This window comes from Melanerpes formicivorus, unplaced genomic scaffold (genome assembly GCF_026170545.1).
Source record: "Melanerpes formicivorus ecotype bairdi unplaced genomic scaffold, bMelFor1.0.p_v2 SCAF_8, whole genome shotgun sequence".
Classification (NCBI taxonomy): Eukaryota; Metazoa; Chordata; class Aves; order Piciformes; family Picidae; genus Melanerpes; species Melanerpes formicivorus.
The window spans coordinates 22,784,506-22,804,054 of NW_027142360.1; the positions used below are offsets into that span (position 1 = coordinate 22,784,506).

The 19,549-nt window shown below is 47.4% G+C and overlaps 2 protein-coding genes across 3 annotated transcripts in view; one reads left to right on the forward strand and one right to left on the reverse strand.

Moving 5' to 3' along the window:
* Positions 1–751: 751 nt before the first annotated feature.
* On the reverse strand, positions 752–16,998 carry EMP1 (epithelial membrane protein 1). Its single transcript, XM_068142642.1, has 5 exons — positions 16,817–16,998; positions 4,901–5,018; positions 3,392–3,494; positions 3,143–3,283; positions 752–2,509 (listed from the first exon to the last, which is right to left on the reverse strand). The coding sequence occupies exons 2-5, from the start codon at positions 4,976–4,978 to the stop codon at positions 2,346–2,348; spliced, it is 486 nt and encodes a 161-aa protein (XP_067998743.1). The 5' UTR covers positions 4,979–5,018; positions 16,817–16,998; the 3' UTR covers positions 752–2,345.
* GSG1 (germ cell associated 1) overlaps positions 16,980–19,549 on the forward strand; it is a 44,876-nt gene continuing 42,306 nt past the window's right edge. For both annotated transcript variants that reach the window (XM_068142636.1, XM_068142637.1), the window contains exon 1: positions 16,980–17,386. In XM_068142636.1, the coding sequence (XP_067998737.1) occupies positions 17,300–17,386 (87 nt within the window). In that variant the 5' untranslated portion in view covers positions 16,980–17,299. The remainder of the gene's footprint in view (positions 17,387–19,549) is intronic.

Genomic DNA, 19,549 nt, shown 5'->3' on the forward strand with positions numbered 1-19,549 from the left:
TGGAGTCCTGGAACCTTCTGGGATCAAGACAAGTGTCTACCCATTGCACACTGTGAGCCTTCCTACACTACGATGTATGAATTCATCAACTTGTGAAACTTCATCTCCTAAAGATTCATGCCACTGCTCTGCCTTCAACTGGCAGGTATCTTAGCTCTCCCTGATGTGGATTATATGACAAAGAAAAACTTCCTACCCAGCTGATTCCTATGAGGCATTACCTCACCTCACAATCTTTGCTCCTATCTGCTTGCGTCCTGGGCTTTGGACTCTGCTCAAGCTCTAGAGCAGCTGAGGTGTTTGGCCAGATAATGCTGAGGAGGCAACATCTATACCAACTCCTTCGCTCCCACAAATACCTCCCTGATTTTGCATTGGGACTCACTTCTGCTGAGGATTGATCCGAGACATCATAAATCCTACAGCATCTTAGGCACCAACTTCCACAGAGATGAGATTCTGCCAGAGTGAGAGAGTACATTTCCAGCTGCCCTGGGTGTGAAGCAAAGCTTGGCTCTGAGTCTGTTAACATTGCTCACAGTACCTACTTGAGCTTGTATTGAGCTCTGAGAAAGGAGGTGCGAGAGCAGAGCAGGAAATCTCTTGTAATGAAAAGCAAGACAACATGGTAGCTCTGCCTCATCTTAGAGGGGGGAGATTTGATTCAATAAGAACAGTAAATGCCTCTGTTAGTTACTAAATACCTGGGGAAAAAACCAACTAATTACAAAAATAAAGTGAACTAAATAAATAAAAAGAGCAAACCTCTTTATTATAAAGGGGATTAGGTTTTATTTTTCTACCCTCAAGGTTAAAAATACACATTTCAAAATATTTACAAGGACTACATATGAAATAACCTTTGTTAATGAAACAGCAAAATACAGTACTAGAATAGATCCACCAAATTTATAAAGTCTACAAAAGATGAAAATGTAACAGAAAAGAGAGAAAGAGAGAGAGGAGGGGGGGGAGGGTGTAAATATCATCCATGCACAATCTGCACCTGAAAAGATTTTTTTTATGATCTCTGCCTTTTAGTTGTGGATGGAATCACAGGAAGTTTTGACCTTTTGTCCCTTACAAATGCCACTAGTGACTGAGATTCATTGAGCTGACAGAAACTTGTGGGTTGCAGCAGCAGCAGTGCCCTACTTTCCCCTGCCTGCCAGCCTTTCACATGGGGACCTTGCGTTACAGAGCCGACTCCAAATTTCTCAGCAACCCTGGGAGGTAGGTATAGTTTTAATGGAAGGATTGGGCAGATGGAAAAAAGCACCAGGTTAAACGACTGGCCTAAGGTTGGGCAGCCCTGAAGAGCAGAACTCACAAGCTCTGCCTCATTTCTCCTAACCTCTCATTACATTTCCTCTGTACATCTCCTCTGTGCTCTAGTGTCACCCACTTTGGAGATGAGCTGTGTCGCAAGGTTCAGTTAATACTATGTACTGGATGACGATGTGGGAAAAACACTCTGCCTACAGGTAAGGACCTGTGTCAGTAAAGATCTGCCATTTTGCAGGGCTGTTACCACATTGTGGAGCTGAACAGAAGATTTCAGTGTAGACACACACTCAGGTGATTCCTTCCCTGCTTGTGCATCATTGAGCAACTTCATGCTCTGTAATTAGGAGTCCCTGTGTATCTTTATCTCCATACTTTCTCTCTCTTTCTCTGTCTCTGTCCATCATCCACACCTGTGGATTTGCCCTTCTTACATGCATCTGATTCAGCTATGGAAATATCAAATAGTAAACAGAACAGCCAAAAAAAATATTGCTGCCTTATTTCTGTAGACATTTTAATAGGAATGTAGTCTGATTTCTATTGCTTCTCAATTTGATGTCTTTAGCTTTCACATATGTGCATATATATATACATAAAATGTAACAAAAAGGCCCATCCCATATGTTTCAAAAGACAAAAAGGGGTCATAAGCCTCATACTGCCCAAACCCACAAGGCACACCAAAAAAGTAAATGAGAAGGGCTCTAGGAAGGGAAAGAGATGTAGCCCTTGTTTTTGTGGTGCTCTTCAATCATCACTGCTGAGCTTGAAGCTTTGTGACGATCTGACATGACTTTGCAGAAAAGGAGAAGAGCTGTCTGGGTCACTTGCAGATTTCTGGTGCAGCAGCCCCAGGAGTGCTAGATCAATTGGAGCTGTTTCTCCCTCTTTTTGGTGAAGGGCATTCTGAAGGTTCTAGCTTTGTTAGTGATTTTTCTGTGGTGGTGGCAGTGGTGATGATAGTGGCCATTTCTGTCTATTGGCCCAATAGTTCTCTCAGCAGAGCAATTCTTCCCCGTTCCCAGTAGCCAACCCTCTCCCCTGGATTCCCATCAGGCTTATTTTTTCCTAAGAACAAGGTAGAGAATGCCAATGATGAAACTGAAACAAAAGCAGATCCAGGCTAATATGAAGCAGTAGCCATGGTGAGGACGTTCGAAATCTCTGAACACTCCTGTGAACCGAGCTGTGTAAATGGAGACTCCAATCAGAATGCACATCCCTGTGGGGAAAAAAAAAAAGAGGAAAAGAGAGTTGAAAAATACACAGAAACCAGCACTGCTGCAGGACTTCTAAAGTACTGTTGTTCCTCTGAGGTTGTAATGTACATCTTGTGCCATGAGAGAGAGGCTGCTGCCCATTAGGCTTATTTATGGGAGAATTTCTCTTGCAAAGATGATGACATAAGACACTTGGGGCTTGTTTAGTGGATGCCATGGGGAATAAACCTTTGTTAGGAGGAAATCAGCAATAAGATCCGCAGACAGTTTGGTGCTACGTGTAGAATCGGAGGAGCAGTAGCTGTCTAACTTTATTCCCTTGCCCCTTCCAAATACCAGAATCCTTTTTGTTGTCTTTCAAAAGGTATTTTGCAAAATCCCCTGGGCTTTTCTAATGACAATTTGGAAACATTTTCATTGCACAAAGTTTTAAAACAAAACAAAACACCAACAACCCAGCACTTTCCAATTCCTCAGTGCTTTGTTTTGTCACACGCACAAAAGAATTTGGTCACTGGAAACATTTAGCTGGCTGACAGCCTTCCCTGATGGCCATGTGTGGCAGATGTGTGGCTACTTGGGCTTGCAGAGGCAGTGGCACACAAACAAATCCATCACAAGGTGTGCATACTTACAGCAAACCAGCATGATGGCTCCAGTGATGTAGAAACGTTTGCCTTTCTCCAGGGTGAAGAGCTGGACAATGAACATGGCGAGAGCAATGACGGAGAAAATGATCGAGAGGATCATAAAGGCTTGCGTGGCTCTGAGGGCAGCTGTGAACACACAGGGAATAGATTTGAGAAGGTTCAGGACTCAGTCCCGGTATTGTGCACCCAGATCCTGAAACTGATCACTGCAAGGAATATGCAGACATAACTTACCCTCATCGTCACTGCTGACTGGCAGCGTATCGCAGGTCCTGTTGCACAGTAGCCAGAGTCCTGAGGAGACTGTTTCTGTGGCGTAAGAACCCACCATCCAAACCTGAAACACGATGAAACAGTTGTGTCAAGAGGGAGGGCAGCTTCCTTGCTCTTTTAGCCAGTTGTCAGACTAAACTGCAAGGACAGCAAGACTAGCCCACGTTCCACCAGCCAGAGAGCTGACAAAGCATGTGTGGGCAGAAGAACAACAGCTGAAGCAGGTGGGAGATGATGCAGGTTCCCAAAGCCAGGAGGCATTTGGTCCAGGCAAAACACTGGGGAAGTCAAGCAGGACCAGGGAAGGGATCATCCCTCTGTATTCTGCATTGGTGAAGCCATGCTTTGAGTAATGTGATCAGTTTGGGGCACCTCAATACAATACACATTGAGGTGCTGGAGTGGGTCCAGAGAAGAGCAACTAAGCTGGTGAAGGGTCCTAGAGAACAAGTCTTATGAGGAGCAGCTGAGGGAACTGGGGTTATTTAGTCTGCAGAAAAGGAGGCTGAGGGGAGACCTTATTTGCTCTCTACAACTACCCAAAGGGAAGTTGTAGTGAGGTGGGTTTTGGTCTCTTCTCCCAAATTATTAGTGATACAAAAAGAGGGAATGGCCTCAAGCTGCACCAGGGGAGGTTTAGGCTGGACATTAGGGGGAAAAGAACAAAAAAAGAATCACTGAAGGGCTTGTCAGGCATTGGGACAGGCTGCCCAGGGAGGCGATGGAGTCACCAAGACTGGATGCGTTTAAAAGCCGTGTAGATGTGGTGCTTGGGGATACGATTTAGTGATGGCCTTGGTAGAGTAGGGCTAATAGTTGGACTCTGATTGCTAAGGTCTTTTCCAACTGAAAGGATTCTATGATAAATCAGTTCCCGTCTTAGGGGGGAAATTGCTTATGTCGTCCTGCTCCCCGTCCTAGGCAGCAGGAGAGCACGGAGAGGCGAGAAAGCGAGAGCCCTATCCCGAAATCCGCTCCACCAAAAGGCGCCGGGGGGCGGGGGGAAAACAGGGCCGCGCCGCCCCCGCAGAACCGCCAGGGGTCAGCCTCGCCCCGGGTTTCCCCTCCGCTGGGGCTGCCCAGCGGCCGTAGCGCTGGCGGCCCCCGCCCTAGCCCCAGGCCTCGGCGTGCTGCCCGCCACGCAGGCGGGCACGGCAGAGCGCCCAGTTGTGCCTCCAGATGCGAGGATAAATAGCTCTTCGGAACCGTCATCTGCTGATCTCCTCTGCCCCTCGCTGCATTCTCTTAGATGAGTGTTGAGGTGCTGCTGGGTCTGTGGTCTGGGAGCAGGGGCTGCTTCCTATACCATGCCAGCTGCTTTTCTGTGTCCTGAGTACACCCAGCACTGCTTGAATGTTTCCTCATGACTGTGAGTGTCCCTCGCCTCTAGACCTGAGCACCTGCCCACCCTTTCCCATGTCAGGCTGGCTGCAGCTGTGGAAGGCATCATCCAGGGCAGTCTATACTTACATTGGCAATGGTGGAGACAAAGAGCATGATGACAGTGGCAATGTGCACCACAAAGATGCCAGCCAGTAGCACCAACATCTTGGGTCTCTTCTAGGTAGTGTCACCGATACGAGGAGCTCTGGAAGACAAAAACAGAGGGAGGAGGTGGCTTAATCAAGGGGTAGCTTTACTACAAGCTTTATTTATATGCAAGAAAACAAAGCTGATCTTACATCCATTCTGGAAGCATGCAGTCACTAAAAAAACCTCATCACTAAAACCTTTCAAAAATCTTTGTCAAGAGGGAGTTGCTCAAGAGGTTAAATAAAGCCTATAAGAGCCAGTCTGCAAGGACATGTAGAGCTTGGGGGCATTTTAAAATTAGCCTGAGTACGTACAGAGGTTGCTTCATTTGATGTGTGGTTACGTGAAGTAAAAATGACATAATCTAGGTCTACACTCCAGGAAGAGGAGTTTTTGCCCACAGGATTCACAGAGGTCTGGAGAAGTTTTCCTTTCCTGGTCTCCTTTTCTGTCTCATGGCACAGTCTCCTTCAGCTGGTCTGATTACATGGATCAGTAGTGCAGGGTGGAGGACCGTGTGTTCCTGGGAGCATTAGGTATTGAGCAGTGATGAAGAACGGACTAGGAGGTTACCACTACTTGCTCCATTACGTGAAGAAGAGAATAAGCAGAACTGTAAAGCCACTGAGGTGTTCTGGGGAAGAGGACGATTCTTAGGCTTGCCATGAAAACTGCCCATTTCCTTTTTAGAACTTGAGGCACGCAGATCACTTTATGACTGCGATAAGGTTCTCTTGTAATGCAAATTACTCTTTGGCTGGGGCTTCTGTTTTTGCCTCTGTACCCTGCAAGCTTTTAGTCTTCTTGTGAGATTCCCTGTCAGTGTTGAACATATCATTGCAAAGGAGAGGCAATGTGCTTCAGATAGCTTTCATAGTACTTTCCATTAAGGCTGCTGCCTTCTCCCCTGAAAACATGAAATGCAAGGAACAAATCTAAACGTGCAGACAACTCACACTAAGGGAATGAGTATATTTCTCATGCTTCCAGGCACCTACTTGTAATCATGCAGTACAGCCACAGAAATCAGGCACAAGAGTTTACTGATCCCATTCTGTGGCTAGTGAAAAACTGCTTCCTAGAAAGTTCTACAGGGCTGTGTGGCTCTTTCCCTGGGTTGTGCTAGTACTGAAAAGTAGTATCATCCATGTGATTAATGTTAGCTGTCAAGTTATTTTGGTGCAGGTGACTCAGGTAACGTTTGATGCTGTCACCATTTGTACAGGGTGTGGTAAACATTGTCATGGAACAACACAATTATATTTTACAAAGTCTTTCATGCAAAGCGTAACAAAAGGCTTTGCAAAGTGCCATAAATGCAGTGGTTTGATTTTTTTCCACTCAGTGACTCCTCCTTCTCCACTTTTGTCTTTCCTCTCAGGGTGGCCATATGTGGGAGTGTATTCCTGTAAAACGCTGCAGCTATTTCTTGCACTGCTTTGGATACACTTTCCCAAACCTCAACAGGCAGACAGGCTTCTCCATCACTGGCTTTTTGTCCAGTTCAGCATTAGCTGATACCAGGAGGAATTCCTTGAGTGTGGCATCTCAGGGAACCAGCTCTGTTAGGTCACTCCTCCCGCTGAAATGAGGCCACCCCTTAGAAAGACAGATTAGGTTTGGTGATTGGTCTTATCTCCTCAGCAAGAACTTGTCCACTGAGAGGTTTCCTTCAGCTAGGAATACTCTCTCGAGGTGTTTAGCTCTGGTTTCTTGAGCGTAAGCTGGGCTTGCTTGTCTGCTTTGAGGTGTCTTAAACTCCTCATGCTCTAGGGCTTGATTTACCTGGATGGCCTTGTCACCAAGCCCTCTCTTATCACAGTATCTCCCTTAGGGATGATCATGGATAAAATACAGCCCTCTTAGGAGTTCCTTTCTTACTGTAGTGACAGTTATTTTTGACTTCAGGTTCTCAATACTACATATGGGCTAACATGGGAACACAACTGACATGAGTGTTAAACCCCTTCTCTCTACCAACCACAAAAAGAGTGAGGGTTTCAAAATGCAGGGCAGCAATTGATATGAACATCACCACAGTACCATGAGCTGAGAAGCTATTGCTGTCACATGCCAAAGTTATGTATCTGCAGCAGGTGCCTTGAATAGAGCTTCTGAGCCAAATCTTCCCATCCTTTCTAACTATTATTCAGCCTATTTTGTGATCACTTTGGCTTTAGACAGACTGTACTGAGTGCTCTTGTCATTACAGTGCATTGACATGCATACACCTGCTCTGAAATTTACCTTTATTGAACAGTGGCAAAACTTTCTTCTGTCTTAGATGAATGATTTTTCTATGGCCTCCTTAAGAACTAATTCAGCAGGGGCTTTTTTTTTGCTGATTATTTTTGAGGATTTAAAAACCACAAAACCAGAACATCCCTATACTTGAAAGGCTAAACCCCTACTTTCATGATAGCCCAGAGGACTAGAACAGTCCTTTTAAATTGTTTGTTTGTAGTCAGAAATGAAAATGAGGGATAAGTGCTACTTTTTAATCTGAAAACCCCCAAACCACACCCAGAAATTTGACCAATACACCAATAAAGCCCCCAAATCCTTTATTCCCTTTGCTTTTTCTGCCCTATTCTCACACAGTTTGAGAGCAGTGTTAGTTCAGGTGCTTTCTGTGCACCTACTTCCTGAGAACGTCAGCACCTCTCCCTGAACACACACAGTATCAAATGCAAACTCTCCTGGGGGATATGTGCTCAGTTTTGATTCTTTGTGAGCTAAAGCACAAGCCTCCCTCTCTACTCATTCCCTTTCCCCTTCCTTCATCTCTCCCTGCCCTTTTAAAATAAAACACTAAAGAACAATCCCAGAGGGGCAAGTGGGTGAACAAACGGCACTGGAATGTCATTTCTGCCTCTGATGATACTGCAATGCTACAGGCATGGACTTTTCCTCCCACTAGACTGAGAACCTGGCAGAGCACTGGGAACTGACAGGATACTCTTTCCATTTGTTAAGCGTGAGACATCTTTCTCTGCTACAGGGTGGGGTCACATTGCTGGAGCAGTAGGACACAGTTGCATGCAAATGCCTTTTCTCCCATTCCCCTACCTAAACTGCAGCTGGATTTGGCACTCTTTGGGCTTTTCTTGAGCTATGAGTCAGTCTTAGCCTTTCTAGAGCAGCCAGTTTTTTCCACTGACTCACCCCAAAGCTCCCAAAACCACAGCTATTTAGCCCTGCAAATGTTCAGGACACTGTTGGTGCATTTAGCTCTGGGGTCCCCAGCACAAGAAAGATACGGACCTGCTTGTGTGGGGCCAGATGAGGACCACAAAGATGATCAGAGGTCTGGAGCACCTCCTCTGTGAGGACAAGCTGAGAGAGTTGGGATTTTTGAGCCTGGAGAAGAGAAGGCTCTGAGGACGCCTCAGAACAGCCTTCCAGTACTTAAAAGGGCCTACAGGAAAGATGGGGAGATACTATCAGAGAGTGTAGAGGGAGGACAAGGAGTAAACAGAGATAGCAGATTTAGATTAGACATTAGGAAGAAATTCTTTACTGTCAGGATGATGAGGAACTGGAAAATGGATGTCCAGAGAGGTTGAGGATGCCTCATCCCTAGGAGTGTTCAAGGTCAGGCTGGATGGGGGTTTGAGCACACTGATCTAGTGGAAAGTGTCACTGCCCACGGCAGGTGGGTTGGAACTAGATGATCCTTAAGGTCTCATCCAGCCTAAGCCATTCTACTATTTTTAAGATCCAGTCAATGAAGCAGATTGTGAATCCTACATTAAGCCTCTCTTTCCAGAGAAGAAACCCTCACTAAGCCAAGGAAAACGTTGCTGAGACATGAGAGCAGAATGACTACTGACACTGGACAGGCTGGCGGGGAAAAGGCAAAGGTCACACACCTGTTGAACAGCCTGCGTGAGTCAAGAGAAGATCTTGCACTGCTGACAGCAAACCAAGTTTCCTTTTCCTGGATGATGGATGTGGAGAAATAACAAGCCACACCAACAATAACCATGAATAACAATCACCATAGCAGCTTTCGGCACCATAAAAAAAGACAGAAAGAAAAGAAAGCCTACTGATAAGCATGACAGACTCTTATCTCTGTAGAGACTATTTCTCCGACCATTCAAGAGTACACACACTGAGCAATGCCACACAGGTCTGCTGCACCCTGCTTCAAGTTCAAGCAGGCAAGCACTATCTATTAAAAACTAAGGCCAAGTCTTCTCAAGCAGGCAAAGTGTGGCCACCCATATCACCCCTGTCTACTGAAGTGCTTTGATCCCACTATCTTGAGAGCAAATCTCAAGAAGTGTGTCCTTGGGTTTGATTTGCTGCTTAGCAAAGTATCAGGATGGAATGCAAGGTGCCACTTGGAGATATGACACAGGCCAGAGGTATAGCTTCTCAAATAAGGGGAGCTGGTTGGTGAAGAGGTTAAGCCAGATTAGGTAGTGGCCCTTTGCTTCTAGCAGAAAGTGCACTGAGGGTTAAGTGTACAGGATGTTTCTGTAGGAATGATTGGATTGTTTGGGATGAAAAAAAATCAGAGCACTCTCCACTGAATCACAAATATTCCAGATCTGAAGTATTCCTAAGCAATGAAGCTCATCTGACTTTCATTCCCATTCTCTTCTGAGCTGAGGTTCCTGCTTGGGACTACCTCTCCCTGGGTGACTTGGTGGAGGCATACTGTGAGAGATGCTAGGCTGAGAGGAGAACTGAGCCAATATAATATATATTAGCTAACAGTATCCAGGGAGCAGAGGACATTAAATCACACCACCTGTGGGCACCCTGGTGACCACTGATTCCTCTAAAACTCAGGATACATTCAATTTCTCAACAAAGGAAGGATTTATTTCAGGGAAAAGTAAATGCTTCAGGCCAGAACGTCAACAAAATCCTCCATGGATTGAAATCGACTGAGATGAAAGAAATTCCCCAGCTGCCACCACAGAATATGAGGAATGCAGCAGTAAATCAGACCAGGGGTCTGTCTCACCTGGCACTCTGTCTCTGATGATGGTAGTTCAATATTTAGAGAAAGAATGTGAACCTGGCCACTGTCTGAAGTGGCACAGTCACACCAGGAATACTAGTGGTTCGAGCCAGTGACAAGGCCATTTGGAAAGAAAGAGGGAAATTGAAGAGGATGGGACAGAAAATGAAAACTGATACTGTTTGAGACAGCCACAACCTGCTACCTCTGTCATGGGTGCATTCCACAGCGTAAAATCAACAGACATGCAACAATGATGCCACGATGCTGCCAGTAAGGGAAACCTTAAGGTGGGACAAGACCTTCTGCAGGATTTGTAGATCTGTTTTTTGACTGGGATGAGGTCCTCAATGCATCTTTGCCCTGCTACAACTGCAGGCCTTGTCATCATGTGCAATACAAGCACGAACCCCTATCTGGCAAGATGCAAAGGTGTGAAGATCTCTGTGATATGCTGGTGGTATGGTGCTTTCGGAGCCGTCACTTTGTTACTATGACAACTTTAAGTAACCACAGGGAAGGATCTTTTAGCTTTCATACCTTGATCATTTCTTGCTTCAGATCCACCTGAATCCAGAGTTCTTGCTGACTCCAGACTTTCACAAACCACTGTATGCCAGCACTGCTGTTGATAACCTCATTTTGCCAGAGCAGTCTGACGCAATTTACCTTTTATAGACATGTGGATGAGTAAAGTGCTGCCTCTAGAGAGATATTTCACGTGTGCAGGAAAGGGGTTGGGCAAGAGGTGTTCATGGGTACACAGAGACCTTTGGATCCTCTGGTTTATGGCAGAGAGAAGATTTTGTGCCTGCTTGGGTGGTGTCTGGGGTGACTGCATGGGGCACAGCAAGGCTGTAAAATTGCCAGATGATGTCAAGCAAAAAGAAAGTGTAGAGCAGCCTGAGGGGCTACGACTGAAAATAAGCTCAATTAAAGGAAAGACTCTGTCTGGTCCTTGGAAAGCATTTCCTGGTGGTATGGTCTCTAAGGGATCAGGGGAATTACCTTCCCAGGGGAGCAGTAAAGCCCTGGCACGTGAATCATTTCTGTGGGACAAGAAAAGCCTTGAGGGATCCACCCTTGGTAACGAACCTCCACTCACTGAGAGATACAAAGGGGAGTCACGAAAGATGACACATGAGGGTTTTCCAGCTCTCATGCTTATGATTCATCCAAGAGTGGAGAAATATCAGAGCTCCTAGGGCAGACAGTGAGAAACTGGCATTTTCTACAAAAGAAACCGCCCTCGAGCGCTCGGCCACGTGACAACATCAACTGAAACTCCAAAGCTCGCTTGGTAGTAAGAAGGGGAAGCGACGGCTGCCTGGGCCTGGCAGGCAGCCAGCAGCTGCTGCTGGAGGGAAATACTGTCACTCCTCACACTAGACACCCCAAAGAAGAGCTGGGACTGCTGAGTGGCGAGTGAGAGGGAGGGGTGAGGAAAGGGACCTCAAAGCTATGCTCTGAGCAAGACAGCAATGCCCCTCACCTTTGGAGGTACAGTGGGAAGGATCCTCAACCCTTAGAGTGTTGGAAGGTCCCAGGGCTGGTTAATGAGACACCAGAGTTGCTGAGACTTGCAGGGGTTCAGAACAAGATGCTAAGAAGTGTAAGAAACACTTGTGGGAGGACTGACAGCAACACTGTAGTGTAAAGGATGTGCATCTGCAGCCCTGCACAGCTCCCTCTGCGAATGGGCATGTGCATCTGTGGCTTCTCTGAGCAGAGCTGGACCATGTATGAGTATGCGGCTCTTTGCATGTGTGCTCATGCATGACTAGGAGGAATGGAACAAAACTAGAAGTGGGTAGATTCAGACTGGATGTTAGGAAGAAGTTCTTCCCCATGAGGGAGGTGAGACACTGGCACAGGCTGCCCAGGGAGGTGGTGGAAGCCTCATCCCTGGAGGTTTTTAAGTCCAGGCTGGATGTGGCTGTGAGCAACCTGCTCTAGTGTGAGGTGTCCCTGCCCATGGCAGGGTGTTTGGAACTAGATGATCCTTGGGGTCCCTTCAAACCCTGACAATTCTATGATTCTATGGCTTCCTTATGGATGTGTACAGATCCATGAGACTTTGACACTGGCAGTACTCACATGGAAGAAACTATCTCACAGCTACAACACGACAGTTCAGGCTACAGTGTGGTGTGAGCAAAAGCACACAGATCATGTCTGGTGGTACTTTCTGCTTTTCCTCCTTGCTACAGCTTTTAGATAGAGGTGGAAGGTCTGTGGAGCCTGCATCAGGTGTACTTTTAGTTGCATTCTTAAATTAAACCTACAATTCTCTGATTTGCATAGAAAGTTCTGTAATGATTTTTTTCCCCCCTTTTTCAAGGCAATGTTGATAAAGAATTGGTTCCTGATCAGATTGCATCCCTCTCTCTCAAGACTGTAAAACCCCTGAACGTTCCAGTACAGACAATGAGATTTGGAGGTCAGTGTGACTCAGGCAACTAAAGAGTACCAGAATTTGGGTCAGTTTGCCTCACACTTTGTTCCTGCAAGCCAGTTTAGAAAAGGTTGTGCAGGATTAAATTGCAAAATTCTCTGATAGCTCCTTCTTTCAGCCCACAGTGCACAAGTGAAAGACTGGAAGGAGGAGTAGCACAAGTACAAAGCAGAAGCAAGAGGATGCTGTGCAGCCTGGAGTTGATTGGTTCTCTGGGCAGGGTGGGGTAAAGGTGGTTGTGAAGTAAAACGACCATTTGCCTTCAAAAGGGCTTCTTACTGGTGCGATTAGTATGGGCTGGCAGAAGCCTGTAAGGGTCATTCTAGCTCATCTTACATGTGGAAATGGCTTTCCACGAGGCATAAAGTATTCACGTTGTCAGGGCACACCACACCGTCCTAGCTGCAGCTGCTAGAGGCTGGCTAGCAGGCAGGCTGGCTCAGCTGCCTGAGCCGGCACAATCAGCGGCTGCACCGGTCTTAGACCCCAGCTTGCTTTCAGTAGTGGTCCCTTCAGCAATCACCTGACCAGCCTGCTTCCAGTTCTAATCATTTTGCAGCTCTTCCTTATTGCTCCCATGGATCTCACTGTTCTTTTCCAAGAGGCTTGCTGGGGCCTATAGGGGCGTTATCTCTCCAGAATGAGAAGAATGTGGACACTGGACCTAGTTGTGGCAGCTGCTTTCACAACTCTCCTGGCTTGAGGACACTGCCCTGTGAGGGCAAAAGGATAGTGAAGGTCCTCACCCTGGATATCCTCTAATCCAAAGATATTGCCAGATGGCCCCACGTCACAAGAGAGCAGCTTTGGACATGAGTCACTGCTCACCTGCCATTGGCCACTCCAGTGCTCATAGTTCATTGTGTTTCTTTGCATGGCTGGCAATCACCAAGCCCAAGATCTGTCCCTGGACTCTTATCACCAATGTCTCCCCATGCCTACAATACAGACTGGTTTCACAAGGGAAAGGGGATAGATCTGAGTTACAAGCTTGTCAAACTGGTCAGTCTATTGGGAAAAGCGGTTTCTGGAGCTGAGTTGTCCCAGCTAACCTGCATAACAAGGTATTGGCTCCCTTTGGTCTTATTCAGGGAGCAGCTTCCACGTACTCTCTGCCCTGCTGCAAATGGTTTAGGAGAAGGAGAGTGTGCAGAACTGCAAATCTAACCAGTTTCCTTCATTCACTGTCCAGTTGTTCTAGCTAAGAAGGTGCTTTCCAAAACCATCCCAGAAGGATTTGAAGAAAGTATGCTCCAGATGGCTGCCCCCAGATGTTCTGCTTTGTTGCCTTCCTTGCAGTGCAACAGCTGAAGAAAAGAGGCACTCTAGATTTCCCTCTGGGCACTTCATATGGGGAACTGCTGCTGGCCCCTGTGTCATGCTGTGGCATGACTGGGTGTGGACTGGATCTAACAGAGGATCTGCACAGTCACATTGCAGCTAGTTCTTCAGCACATGTGTGCAGGGCCAGTGTTACAGGACTCTAGCTATTCGTTATCAGCCCTGGCAGGGATTGTCAAAAGAGCAGGGCCATGGAGAAGAGCCTCCTTCTCTGTGCATGCTGCTTTGCCTCAGCTGAAAAGACCCACAGAACCGTGAACTACTAAGCATCCATCTTCAGGCAGGAAATCACCTTCCTTGCCCTTGCTTTTGGAGGTGTAAAAGAGCACCTCTGAGTCCTTTACTTCTCCCTGCCTTGAAGGAAGGGTAAATAAACCTCATCTTTTAGCCCTTTTTCATTCCTTCTTTTTGCAGGAGAAGGGGGGGGTGGGGGGGGTGGCGAATATCAGGAGTGCCACACCCTGCAGCCTGCAGGTAACAATGCTGTCACCTCCCTGTTGAGGGGGCCCATTGAGATCAAAGGGGTCCAGCAGTGCTGTTTCTTGCCTTTTGGGGCACTTGAGCATCTGAGGGCAAATCCCAGCATGGGATCAGCTGCCTTGCCCTTCACCACCCTGTGAAGAGAGCACCCAAGCCAAAGGGAACTAGGGAGGTGAGCAAGTGGAAATGTGCCACGGAAGGGGTGGTATGGCTGCCACATGGGGTTGATGGGGTCTGTGAAGTCCCATGAGAGTGGGCTGTACCCCACCACTCCTGCTTTAGCTCTGAGGAAAATCAAGCAGGCACAGACTGGGTGTCATGTGCCAGCCTTGCAGCTGGCAGGGTGATGAATAGAGAGAAGGATTCATGCTTGTGGCAAATCTTCTCCATCTCGTTATAAACAAGGCCCCGAGGTGGGTCTTTTATCAAAAAAACACTGGCTGTTATCAGCAGATCTTCCAGAACTGTTTCAAAACACAACCTCTGCTCCACCCCAGGCCACCAAGCAGTAATTCCAATGCACTTGCACTGCTTGCACACTGCAAAATTCAAAGACTAGCAGGGCCAGTTTTCCAAGCCCAGGGCTCTGTGTCCTCAGCGGGGCACTGGGGAGCACCAAAAATCCTGCAGCTCTGGGGCACTTGCCCAAAACTGAGCATTTCACCCCAAATTCCTAAGTCCTTCCTCTATCAATGTGTCCATCTCTCTCAAGTGTCTACCATGGGATGAAATGTGCCTAGTGGAGATGCCCAGCTCTCACAGGATAGCCTGGATGAATGGCTCAGACTGTGTGCCACGTGTTTGAATGGTTACTCATAGCTGAGGGGAGCTTCCAAGGGAACCTACTAGGAGGAACTCCTTAGGTGGATGTGTAATGAAGGAGGTGCATGTCAGCATGTGCTTCCAAGCACTGCAGTGTCAGTAAGATACCTCAGTTTCGATCCTTTTCCTATGTTGACCCCCAAAGGAGCAAACAGAAACAAGCTGCCTTTAAGCCTGCACTCTCACAGTGCACACAGCCCCAAGGCTTGGCAGCTGTGGGAGGTGGGCTGGGCAGAGGTACCCAGCTGCTTTAGCCTCTGTTATCATAGGAACAGTAACTAATGGGCTCCAAGTTTTCACACTCCTTCATGCCTAGCTCCCTCTTGTATGTTTGCTCACAAAAGAATCCCACTCTGTCCAGAAATGTCAAGTGGGCAGTTTTTGGGCAAAGCTGCTCTCTGAGGTGACTTGAGGAATTCATAGCTTCTGAGTGAAAGTTCCTCTGTGGACATGGCTTTTTAATTTGTTGTGGGGGGCAAACCAATTTTGTTGCTAGTCATAGTAAATTAAAACTTCCAAAATGACTGCCTGCCCAGACTGATTGCTGACTGCTCACCGTCTCAGCTTCCCCACCACCCAAACACAGCCATTTCTCAGGCAAGAGCCACCCTTGCATGACCAAGCCACAAGCAATAGGGCCAGAGAGGACCTCAAAATTCCTAAAATCCATACTTCTGCCGCAAGGTTAAGTTCAGTTCAGCTTCTTGGTCATTCATTTAGTAACTGTCCACAGTACCAGCCCGAGCCCCCGCCATTCCGGGACAGACTGGGCTAAATACTGTCTCAGTCTCATTCAGACACACAAAACACTGCAGGGGCGGGATGGGTTCCTGCAAAACGAACCAAAGCTTGGTGCCAGCAAACTCGCTTTGCTGCACTCCCTTTCTCAGACCTCAAAAACAGTTCAGATTTGACCACAAGATACAGCACAGATGAAGTGAGGGAACTAGTGAAGAAGAGGGAGGAAGGGAGGGGGTGATGGCATGGAAAAAGACAGGTGAATTACGAAAACTGACAGTCTCTGCAGACTTACACTGTCCATCAGTCCCTCCCCCCCACCGAATCCCACCACGCTGTGCTCTAAGCAATTTCACCGCTGCCCCACTGCAACTCTCAGCGCTCCTCACGCAGGGGCTGTGCTGCCGAGGAAGGCGTGGCACGCATTTCTACCCATCCTGTGGCTTTGCCTAAGAACTGGGGCTTGGCTTCAGCCTCAGGAGCCAGAACCCCAACACAAAAAAGAGTGGTCGTCACCATTGCACCCTGAAGTCTCCACCTTTGAGGCCTCTCAAGCTTCACTTGGAATCATTTGGTCTTGCTTTAGAATTAAAGCCTAGTAAACTACCGATGGAGGGAAGAGAGATACGCAGAAAAATGCAAGTGAGAGCCAAAAACACTGAGCCAGCAGCCCTAACTCCAAGCAGGCGTTGTCCCACGGTTGTAAACAATGCTACTCCAAAAGCGTGCGGCAGCTCCTACGCCGGGGCTGGCCCAGGTTGGGCACGCTGTGCCTGCGCCCTGGCTGCACATGCCCTGGAGGCAACACTAACTGCAGCTGCTAGCAGCTCATGGTTGCAACCAAGGTACCTCGCAGCGTCGATTTGCCCCGAAACACAGCTGGATTTCAAGCTAAAGCTGAAAGGTTAAGGTGCGTCCTTTAGCCAGCTCATGTGCCAAGTTGAAGAGAAGTGGAGGAGCAGAGGAGAAAAGCAAGCTGGAGGTGCTGGGTGAAGGGAGCAGCTGTGAGGGAAGCAACGCTGGGGAGACCAGGTCTTACCGTGTGGACTGAGGCTGGTCCTGTCACCTGTGGAGCAAGAGAGTGCCGGGCTGCAGGGCTGGTGTCCTGGAGCGCAGAGCTGTAATGAAGGGGAGTGACCTGCTGGTGGTTTAAGTTTCCTCCGGTGGTGCGGGAGGGTGGTGTCTTTCCACTCTATTTTAAAGGAGTTACTATGAATCAGTCTGCCTTTAAAGAGAGCGAGAAGGGGGGGGAAGAGAGGAAAAAAAATTAATGAGCTACGCCCTGCTTTGCTGGCAGGGAGTCAAGAGTCGCTGGGAGGAAACCAACAATTCAAAGAGATCTGTGCAGGGCTGCCTCTGACTCAGTGTGCAGTGCAGAGACCACAGCCTGGAAAAAGGACTGACGCTGAGCCAGCTGAGTAACAGAGGCCCACAACAGCATCTCTTTGCAAAACTGAACTTCTGGTTGTCACATAAATAGTCATATTACAAAAAAAAGGAGAGAGAGAGAGAGGAAAAAAAAATGTATAGTTACAACTGTGGCAACGGGACTTCAACAATACAGTCAAGCAAACAAACAATCGGTTGGCAAGGGACATCCCGAGGCTGGGTGAGTCACCCTCATCCTCTCCTCTTGCCGCATAGAGGTGGGGGCATGCAAATTGGGGTTAACATGGACAAGATTTGGGGGAATATAACAAGAAGCAGAGATGCTCAAAACGCAGTTCGAGGTTGACGGTGGATCTGTAAGCAAGGTAAACAGGTGGGGGTCGTTAGCTTCCATAGAGGGAGATCAGGCAAAGAAGATGAATTAAGGAGTTGGCCATTCACAGTTTCCTGAGGTCAGTATTTCTTGTCACTTTAAAGAAGTATAAAAATAGACCCTTTAGATTTGTAGAGAGCTGATTGGTGTAGTTGTCTCGTGAGTGCTACAGGCAAGACAGTAGGGATATGCTTGAGATGTAGGTAAAGGGGGAAGACACTTGTCAGAAAGCATCCAGGTTAAAATGTGATCCACATTGTGATAGAATTGGTGATCTGCTACTGCAGGGAACCAAGCTTGCTTTTGCAGAGGCCCAGAAAGAGACAAAGATATATTGCTAAAATACCTGGCAAAGGCTTTTCCCCTTTTACTGAGGAGGATGCTGGATTGCCTTAGTTTGAAAGGCAAAGCTGATGTTCTTTGAAGTCTATACAGGTGAAAAGTTCTTGCTGTTTTTCAGATTATTCCTTCTATCTGGTGTTATTGATATGTGTCTGGTCTAATTTTAGACTCTAGCAACCTACTGACAAACAGATCTATGGATAAAACAGTAGCAAATATGACACCAATGGTGGGCAAAGACAAACCCATGGGTGGCCAGACAAACCCATGGGAAATTTGCCACTGAATGGGAAAAAAGGAGAGATTTTTGTTCCCTGAGGATAAAATAAGCCTATGTTTAACACCTGAGGGTTAGAATGTGCTTCTATACTTTAATACGATATCCAGGGAAAGAAAAATATATGTGCTTACCCTGCAGAAGAAGCTGGCACTTCCTCCTGCCTGCACTGTCTATTTGCCCTTCCCTGTTCCCCCAAGCAGAGTTTACTGGAGTGAGGAATGCTCAGCTCCACACAAAACCGTGGGGTGTACAGCCCCAAAGAAGACTCTCTAGACCAGAGTTCAGCTGCGTTGAAGCATCCTCTGCCTCAGACCTGCTCACAAGTGACTGCCCACCTGCCAGAGGGCAGCTGCCTGACCACTAGCAGAATCACTTACCTGAGACCCATCAGCCAGAACATTTGCATCTAAATGACATTCACGTGAGGCAACAACAATGGAGCTCCCCAAACAAGATGGGTATGAAGTGACCTGTGACTGACAAAGCATAATTTGTCTAGAAAGAACAAACTCATTTAGTACTCATTATTCTCTAGCCTGGGAGGCCAGGTCAGACAATGACCAGCATCGGATGCTTCGTGGGGAGACAGTGGGGCTCTGCAGTGTCAGCAGCAGCTTGCCCACAGGAGTGTTGCTTCTTAGCTCTCCATCTGGAAATGTGGGTGCCTAGCCAGCAGAGTAAAGAAAAGTATATAGACAAGACACACAGACTGTGACTGTGGCCCTGGAGGAGCACTGGTACCCTGCCAGCAACTGGCTTCATCCCTGTTGCTCTACCTGTCAAGCCAGGTATGAAAAAGGGTAACAGCAAGTGTCAAGCAAACAAAGGTGTGAACAGCTGCTCCTACTTGGAAGCAAGGAGGACAAGATGATGTTTAAGCAAGTGAGGGTGTCCCCCTAACATCAGGTTTTGATGAGGTCAGGGGAGAGCTCAGCTTCCATAGAGCAGATTGGTATCTCTTTAAGGTGTTTCCACCTTGCATCTGGATAGGGAGGCAGGGTGGGAGTGAGACAAAAGTAGGAGAATATTTGACATTGGTAAGATCTGTCACATTTTCTGTTGCTGTCTTTCTGTGGATGAAGCATTAGCTCAATAAGCCTTTATATATATGTGATGGAGAGCCAGCTCTACCCACCCACCTAGGGAAGAGACAGGTCTTTCTGTGTGCTTCTGGCAACTTCTCCCTTTAGGGTGTATGGTTTTCATAGGGCAGGTAGCAGTAGAAAACCCATGACGTGAAAGGTCTCATCAGGATCCAAAAGTCCTAAGCATGCTGCCAGTTTGACATGCAAAGCTGAGTTGCCTCAGAGCCCCACAACATAATATTTGGTGCCTCTTGACCCAAGCATCTCTCATTTCACAAGCTTTTCTGGTTGCCTACAGCAAAC

What these genes read in the sequence shown, in the direction of transcription:
- EMP1 (XM_068142642.1), bottom strand. Translation starts at nt 4,978, where the DNA reads ATGTTGGTGCTACTGGCTGGCATCTTTGTGGTGCACATTGCCACTGTC. An exon ending in TTGTCTCCACCATTGCCAAT is followed by an intron (nt 3,495 to 4,900) that starts GTAAGTATAGAC and finishes ATCGTGTTTCAG; the next exon opens with GTTTGGATGGTGGGTTCTTA. An exon ending in AGCCATCATGCTGGTTTGCT is followed by an intron (nt 2,510 to 3,142) that starts GTAAGTATGCAC and finishes TTTTCCCCACAG; the next exon opens with GGATGTGCATTCTGATTGGA.